Source organism: Oryzias latipes, chromosome 12 (assembly GCF_053564925.1).
Source record: "Oryzias latipes strain Hd-rR chromosome 12, Olatipes_Hd-rR_3.1".
NCBI lineage: Eukaryota > Metazoa > Chordata > Actinopteri > Beloniformes > Adrianichthyidae > Oryzias > Oryzias latipes.
The window spans coordinates 16676094-16684873 of record NC_136248.1 but is presented as its reverse complement, the minus strand read 5'-3'; the positions used below and the strand labels follow the sequence as shown (position 1 = coordinate 16684873).

Sequence of the window (8780 nt, the reverse complement as noted above, 5' to 3'; positions counted from 1 at the left end):
TCTATTAGATTAAAATATTAGTGCATTTCTCTACATAAAAATGTACTTTTTTCCATAGATACAACCTAAAAAATACCACAAATAAAGAACTTCTATTTTTCAAGGGAAAATAAAATTCCCACACTTGTATAAAACTCAAATCTGCTTTACATAAGATGCACTGTTGTGCTTCAGACAAAATTCCAGGCAAGAAAGAATTTTAAAAAGTGACAAAAACACTAGAAAAATATTATTATTTTATTATTATTATTAAAATTAACCCTATGTACATTTCAATGCGGGTGGTCCAGCCTTTAATAATTTGTTGACATGTTTGCATTTTACTAATCATGTCCTGCTGGTGACACACTTCATCAGGACACATCAGTGGTATCTGCAGAACAGTCCATGTGTTTTTGTGAGAAAGCTTGAACATTTATAAAAGAAATGCAGCTTCCTGTGTGCCTTCCGGCCCCAGCTTTAGATGCTACACCCATTTCTGCAGCTGAATGTTCTGCATCCCGTGCAGGATTTGTGGTGTAAGGTTCATCCTGCTCTGCTGAAGTGCCACCTTTCCCTTGGTGTCCATTGATTGTGCAGCTGCTGGATTCCACGTTTGAATATGATGTCCACTGCTGAGACGGTTCATGAGCTGTTTTTTGTCCTGCTTGGTCAGGAGTGACTTCCAGAAAACAACTGTTTACCACTGTGTCACCTGATGACTCATCTTTACTGGTTTGGGAGGTCCTCCCGATACTGTGGCTTCTGATTTCTCTGCTGTTGGTATCCCCCGGCCCAATCCTGCAGCCGTCTCTCTGCCTCATGATGTGCTGCTTCCAAATCTTCTGGAAAGTCTGCCGGAACTCCCGGATGCGGTAGGCATAGATGAAGGGATTCACAGCGGAGTTTGCATGGGAGAGGATGATGGCGATGTTCATCACCAGTATGTGTGGGCGCTCACAGTTCCGACATAGATGGTTGTAGCTGTTAATGATGTGCAGAGGAAGCCAGCAGAGAGCAAACAGACCTACGATGATGGCCAGTGATTTCGCAGCACGAACTTCCCTCTGCAGAAAGGAGCGAGACGAGGTGGGAGTCGGGGCTCTCTGTCCAGGGGCAGGAGTTTGCGCCACTTTCAGAGTCATGAGACGGAGCTGCCTACGCGCCGCCATGAAGATGTGGGCGTAGATGACCAGCATGACCAACAGAGGCACAAGAACGCATCCAAAGAAGTTGAAATAGACCATGTAGTGCAGGGTAACCACCTTCTCAAAAAAGCATTCGGTCATGCCTTCAGAGCACCTCTTGCTCTCAGTTGTAGTGATAGTGGAATTCCAACCTATAAAAAACAAACAAGTGTCTGTCAGGTTTTGTGTTTATTATTTATTTTTTAATGGCAAAATGAATTTTTTCCAGAAATAGAATAAACTTTAAAGACCCAGTCAAATAAAAATTGTGTTTTATTTTTCCTCATGATGGAGGACATATAAAGAAAATTCAGCCAAAAATTGCATTTCTTGGTACCGGTATTTCTTTACTCAAATCATTGTGAATCAGGAGCAAATGGAAAATGCCGTTTAAAAAAAGAGTGTATTTGTTATGTAGAAACTATGCTGGGCGGGTCATAATCTCCCTGCTCTGCTCCATTCAGATGCCTCCATTTGCAGATCCGTGTACGTCTTTGTTATCATCGTCTGGATCATAACTGTACTGCTGAATAGCTCTGATATTGCTCGCCATTTTTGTTGCTCTGATAATGTTAGGCTGGGTTGTAAAGGAACGGTAAACTAACAGGAGTGTAAACAAAGGGATGATGGGAAATGAAGGAAGGCTTACTCCGCCCCAACAGTGACTGTCCACTACAAAACAGTTGTAACCTGCTCACCTAAAACTACAAGCCTTTATTTATTTAATAATAGTTGACCTTTTATATGATTAATTGCAGCAACTCACAATGATATTAACTGTAATTTTATTAAAATAATCATCATAAAGAGATCGACTTGGTATAAAGTGTATAGGATAACACAATTGCCTCGAAAACATTTTTGATTTTAGTGACTTACAGGTCAATAGAACTCAGGAGTTACAGATTATAGGAGGAAAAAAAGAGAAAATCTCATATGTAGGATGGGGAAAAAACCTCCCACATATAATAAAAAAACACGTTACTTGGAGTAATATGTTTCTGTTTTAGAACATTGTAAGTTTTTTCCTCACAGAATCTCACCTGCGTTCCAGCCGAACATTGGAGTCAGGCCGATGGCCACAGAGACAGCCCAGCAGAATGCAATGATGCCCTTTGCCCTCTGTCCCGTCACCAGACTGTTGTACCTGAAAAGTTGAAGACTCAATCATAACCCATTTCCAGTTGCTGGGGTTATCTAATCATTCAGCGATTGTGTCGTCCAGACAAGAGTCAAATATTTGTCAACCTGAATGAAGAGGAAAACACTTGTGCATTGAAGCTTAAATACATAATCAACGTAATGATATTTGTTTTGCCAGTTGAAGTTTTTTTTTAATCAAATATGCTTTCAGACATCCTCTCAGCTTTTCTGTTCTGCTGTATTCTGGTTAAAGGCGCAGATGAATTGGTAAGAACTTGAAAAAAAATGTGTTCTGATTTTGGACAGAATTATTAAATGAAAAAGAACAAAGGATCCATGGTTGCATTGATTTCATTTGCTAAAAGTTTGCATTGCTCTTTGCATATTTGTTGTGAGATATTGCAGTAATCTGTATGTAATTGTGAATAGACATGCCAAAGAAACTCCAAAAGTCAAAATGATAAAATAGTAGCGTGAATTAATTTGCAAATAAACTCATTCAAATGATTGTTAAGTCAAGAACCCGAACAGGAAGGACAAGAGTGACATTTGTTTTTGGCATAACTGTACACAGACAGGTATAATGAAACTATTAAAGAACGTTTCACACTGTGGGAATGCCAAAATTCCTCACTGTCCTTTGGTTTGGTCTGCTTTCAAACAAAGGAAACATGTTACAGCTGTTCATTTGGATTTTCTAACCATCATATATTGTTCAGGACTGTCATAATACACCACATCAGGTTTAAATTTTGGCATAAAGCTGTTGTAAATTCAAAAAGTGTCATTTTTTTGGTCTCAATTAAGCAAAACATGATGTCAAAGTCTCAGGAAACTTTTGAGACTCCAAATGTGGGGGAGAAAGAAAAAAAATCACAAATGTTTCTGGCGTCCCTTTTACTTCACGGATGTGCCAACCGCTTGAAAATTGATCATCATTTGCGGCTGTTGTCTGGCCGAAATTATAACACCAAGTCTTTCATGTATGGGAACAGAGCCGTGAAAGAAAAAGTCTGGAACAAGATTTGTGAGATTTGAACGACTTTGATATTTCGTACCAAGCCTCTTCCAACTGTAGGTGGCAGACATGCGCCAGAAAAAGAAGAAGAAGAAGAAGAAGAAGCCGCTCCCTGCTTGTATGAACACCATGCATTTTTGAACATGCATCACACATGTCCAGTGTTTCTGTTGCAACATACGTTAATCTATTTATGGTAAAAATCTGGAACATATCCAAGCTTTCCAAAACTCCTTGTTATTTTTGGTCGAGCCTTATTGTTAGGACTTTCTACGATTTAGTCATCAAATCGGGATTATTTGAATTAAGAAAAAGGGTTAGGCAGGATATGTAGAGGTTTGTGGCACCAGTTTTGGTGTTGGTAAACAAAGACACACTACAAATGTCCTGCAACTGTTTATGTAAACCCCTTGCTGTTTCTTACTAGAAATATCTCTTTAGAAAAAAACAAACAATGAAGCTATTAATCAACCATACAATTGGAGTTATTCATGCAGCTCAACTAGCAGTGAAAATGTTTAAAAATTACTTTTTATTAAGTTATTTTATACATGCAAGGTCACTGCACAATTAAAACTGGAAAAAAAAGGCTGTTTTCACCTGAGTGGGTTCTTGATTGCGATGTAGCGGTCCACAGCAATAGCCAGCAGACTAAAAATGGAGCTCTGGGTGAGAATGAGGACGAAGCAAGCAATGAACAGGCACCCATGGAATTCAGCACAGAAACCCACACTGCAGTTGACAAAGAGAGATAAAAAAAATACAGCTTTAAAATGAGAAAAAATAAATCAGAAAAAAAACATTCAAATGGAAACACAAACAGTAAAAACTCTGTAAAATTAGTTTTAAAAGAAAAAAAAAAGACTGATACCTAATTGTAATTGCAAAAGGAATGGCCAGCAGTCCCACCGCAATATCAGCCACAGCCAGCGACACTACAAAAAAGTTAGTGATGCTCTGCAGGTTGGAGTTCAGGCAGACAGACCAGCAGACCAAGATGTTTCCAGCTACAGCCAGGAGCGCAATCACCAACTCCAGACCAATGTAGATCCCCTCATAGGTCCTCAGCATGGTTGTTGTTGTTTTTTACTTCTTCTGTCTTTTAGTCATGCTTTCATTCTACAAACTCCTCTGCCTGTTTTGCAATGCTGACTGTTTCACCCTGGGCAAACACACAAATGTGTCACAGTTAAGGCAGGAAGTTCACAAAAATGCCACATATGATGTGTGATTTCAGTCTCATCTTTTACCGTTACTAGTACTATACGGATGTGCTGGTCTTCCTCTTTTTTTTCTGCAGAGGTGTTTTGTTCCTCCGTGTTCGGCTCAGTGAACTCCGTCACAGGAGGAAGTAAAAACATCAGGGACAGAACATCTGAGAGGTTTGTTACTGAGGAGAGAGCATCAGTGGTTTTAGCCTGTATAAACAGATTACAGTACACAAGCAGTCCCGACAGAAACGACATCTATCACTGGAAGACAAGGGGACAGGGCCAAAGCAGACAGTCCAACAATGGGCCTTTTATTTCACGAAAAGTTTCCCAAAACTGCCCCTCTAATCATTCCCGGCATTGACATACTTTCCTCCAAAATCACTGATAATTCCTCTTAAAAAAAGAAAAAAAAACACCAGCAAATTTTTTGCGAAACCAGACTGTTGCCGGAGAGCTTGGTCGACTTATCGCCGCTGTGTTTCTTCAGAGTTATTTTGCTAAATTCTTCTGCACTGTAAGCAGATTAGAGCTTATTCCATAAACCTGTTCCAACCTGAACGCGCTTCAGCAGTGAGGAGCCTGACACAGAGCAGGGTTTTCTAAGCAGCACAGTGAAAACACAAGAGGAGAAAGAAGGAAAGAAACCATCTTCCAAATAATGTCAGATAAGCTGCAGTGATGCTGAGGGGATTATTAGTTTCTTTCGTCACTGGACTAAGAAAAACAGGCTTTTTTTGAAAACCTTGACTAGAAGTTTATTGTAGCTCTGTGTTGTTTGGCCTGGCCACTTCTGCTGCTATTATTAGGAGCTTTTTGAGCAAAAACGATATCAATTTTACTTTTAGACTATTTTCTTCAAATCGAATCAGCACCAGAACACAAAGTTTGAATGCAGAAAACGAAACGGTTTTAAAAGTCTCGCATTTGATTTGAAATCTGCAAGAACTTTGCAGCACAGTTTGATAAAGAGCGAAATAGAGAAGATGCATTCATGCTTTGGGTTTGGTAGATCAAGTTTAAAAGAAAATTATTGATGATATTTTTCATTTAAAATAACAATAGTAAAAATAAATTAGTCATAAAACCACTGAGACATAAATCTTCCTATTCCTGAAGGAGGACACCTGCTTAATGTGGAGCAGTTCGGTTATGGTGCAGTAAAACTGACTGATTGAAGCTTTTACTGCAGCAAGCTACGATATAGGCTACAGCTAAACTATAGTATCTCAAACTTGTCCAGTATGATAAAAAAAAAAAAAAAAAAATTAAATAGTTATTAGCTCAAAAATTTTTCACATCTCAGGTCAAACACCCTTGATATTAAATTATGAAAATATGTCAGAGCACATCTATGGAAGGAATGAATGATTTTTTTCCGGGAAAAAATCTTCCACTTACAAAATTGATTTTGTAAGTATTTGAATTGCCCTGTGACAGGCTGGCAGCCCGTCCAGGGTGTACTCCGCCTTCCCCCAACAGTAGCTGGGTTAGGCTCTGTCAAATCTATGACCCCAAAAGGGAGAAGTATTTGAATCACATAAATAAGAAATGTTAGACCCTTCTTTTGGGAGATTCTGCACTTTTCAAACAAGTTTTGTTTAGAAATTTGATTTAAAAAAGCCCAGATATGCAAATTGCTGATGAATCTCTCAAATAGGAAATTCCTGATGAGTGAGTGGAAATATTAGAGGGCAGCACCCAAAACCCTTTTATGTCAAACTATATCTATTTTGGTCATAATGCTTGTTGAGTAAGCTTCAATTTTTAAATGTCAAAGCAGGAGTCCTTTAATCCACCTTTTAAAAGGTACAGAAACATGAAGGCACAATGCAGTGTTGACAATATAAACTGTTTTTATTCATTCCACACACTATTTTAGCACAGGTGCCGTTTTTTTGTGCATTTATTTAGTTGAATGGAAATTTCAAAGCACATTTGTAACTCTAGCAATTCTAACTGAACTAAACTCCACCTTTTCTTTTGTTGTTGAGCAATTAAAACATTCTCCAAGCCCAAAGGAATTCCTAAACCAGGATTTATTTGGTATAAAAAAAAAAGCTGCAGTAAAAGACCTTATGAGGCAACCTTTGAGCGAAGGAACAAAGTTTGACTCACCTTTCTGTTCCCTTAGAAATCAAGCCTTTTTAGGGAGCCAACGCACAAATCTTTCACATATGGAGCCTTTTTTCACCTTGTACGCAGCTGGAGGGGGTTGTGATAAGAAAACGCACATCCTGCTGGAAAGGAGCTGTCACTGCCTTGTCAATCATTGCAGCCTGCCGGCGAGAGGAATACAAACAGAAAGGCGTCTGGAACAGACATGCTGCTGGAGAGCAACTGAAAGAGCATTAAGATACATGAAGAGCGCGAAATTTTGAACAAAATAAAGAAAATGTATGTGTTTTTTTCATGTTTACGAAGTCACATGATTAAGAAATGCACATAACAGCTCTAACAGCTACAGGAAGCGACTTAACGGCTAATCTAATAGAGTTATAGCCGTTAGAAAAAAATCAGTAAAAAACAATAACATTTCTTGTTCCAGATCTCTCAAAGTGATAAAAAGGAAAATGAGTCATCTCTTGACGACATGAGGTGCTCTTACCTTATGTTTGGAGGCAAGACCGTTTATCTTTCTTGGGTATTTGCTCCGTGCGCTCTGCCCGCTGGCTGCGCGCGGACACCGCGTCGGAGCGGAAGGCAGCGAGCTCCCATTTGAATGTGACCGATGAAGCGGAATGAGGAAAGTGATGCGAAGCCGCTCCTGATGCTGCGCAGACACGCCGGCTGCCAGCATGGGTTTTATTATGGGGAGGACATAGAGATTGCGCAGTGGAGACTGCGCTCTGGAGCTTGAGGTGCCGCGTAAAAAGCGCAGAACGTTGGTCACAATCAGGTAGTACAAGAGGGAGACTTCTGGAAAATCCCTTAGTTAAAAACATATGTGAGAAGTTTTGAGTTCAGTAGCAGTGGCGGAGCTTGAACATTATACATGTGGGGGCAGGAGGAGCAAAAGACTTTGGAAGGGGGCAAATAATGACAACAGCAGACAAAAGAAATTATCAAAGCAGTAACAAAAAACAAAACTAAAAAGTACAGAAATTTTTAAAAAGTTCCGGTGGGCCAATGTACACAGTACAGGGTCAGAAAATAATTCGCGGGGCTCAAATTCTCATTAACATTTTTTTGCTTTTGTCATTTTCCAATGCTTAAAGAAGCTTGTATTGATTATTTCTTCTTCTTTGTCAATAATGGCACCAATAAGCCTTGTTTCTACTTAACTATACGGTCCAATCTCATCAAGTCAACAATGGTCCAGGCAATTCAGTGAGCATTTCCACCAATGACTGTAAATAAAGATGGATGCAGAAGTGACATCACCCATAGAAAATGTCTCCAGCTCCAGCACACTGATGTCAAATTAGTTCCCATTTTTCTGCAATCCGAGCATTGCCATTTGGAGCCAGACGATAGTGACCTACTCCGGAAAATTTGAGTACAGATATTCGCAACGTCCAAGATCACTGATTTGCAATCTTAATAAATTTGGTGGAGTTTAGTAAAAACACTGTTCAGGCACAATGTATTTATTGCTCTGAAATGCAGAATAATGTTGACCTAAAAAAGGCAAAAGCGCAGCGCTACTGTCATCGGGAGTTAATAAATCTTTAAAATAAAGTGTCAGTGAAGGTCTCATTTTCAAATTAAAACTATGAGTTTTTTTTGTAAAATAAGACATTAAAGTTCTGTTTATTGACAAGTTCTGAAAAACTGATATGCAACACTGCACAGTAGTGAAGTGATTATCAGCTTATTCTGCAATGGAGAAAAGCGGCTTTTCATATCTTCTTTGCAACAATATCCAATGCTTTAGAAGTAAGTGTTGCATATCGGTAAAAAGTGTGTATTATGGCCCTGGCCTTTGGTGTGTATATGAGTGTGTACGTGTGTTTGTTTTACAGAAGCCTCCACCACACCACCTGACTTCACCTCCTGCAGGAGATGATTGCGGCCTCCTTCCCTCCTCCAATCACCAGGCTGGGCGGGAAGCATAAAAGCCTCAAGCAGCCCACGTTCCAGTGGCAGCTGAATTCCTGGGAGCAATCCGTTTAATCAGCAGGCCCCTGTTGTCGGACTTGGCATTAGAGCCTGTGGAAACGGCCTGGTTTTCCCTCTTGCGTGTGATCTTTGTTTTCGGTTATGTTTAGTGTTTTGGTGATGTCCTGCTAGTTTAAAGTC

General features: G+C 39.6%; 1 protein-coding gene across 1 annotated transcript; it reads right to left on the bottom strand.

The window, feature by feature from the left end:
- Positions 1 to 223: 223 nt before the first annotated feature.
- Positions 224 to 7415, bottom strand: adora2ab (adenosine A2a receptor b). The gene is made up of 7 exons (XM_011481901.3): positions 7147 to 7415; positions 6657 to 6817; positions 4578 to 4717; positions 4199 to 4489; positions 3928 to 4059; positions 2210 to 2313; positions 224 to 1318 (listed from the first exon to the last, which is right to left on the bottom strand). Exons 4-7 carry the CDS (start codon positions 4396 to 4398, stop codon positions 354 to 356), a joined length of 1401 nt encoding a protein of 466 aa, XP_011480203.1. The 5' UTR covers positions 4399 to 4489; positions 4578 to 4717; positions 6657 to 6817; positions 7147 to 7415; the 3' UTR covers positions 224 to 353.
- Between the last annotated feature and the right edge of the window lie 1365 nt (positions 7416 to 8780).

Coding starts and splice junctions, on each gene's coding strand:
- adora2ab (XM_011481901.3), bottom strand. CDS start 4,398: ATGCTGAGGACCTATGAGGGGATCTACATTGGTCTGGAGTTGGTGATT. Junction 2,314..3,927: donor GCAATCAAGAACCCACTCAG/GTGAAAACAGCC, acceptor TCAACTTTTCAG/GTACAACAGTCTGGTGACGG. Junction 1,319..2,209: donor AATGTTCGGCTGGAACGCAG/GTGAGATTCTGT, acceptor TGTTTTTTATAG/GTTGGAATTCCACTATCACT.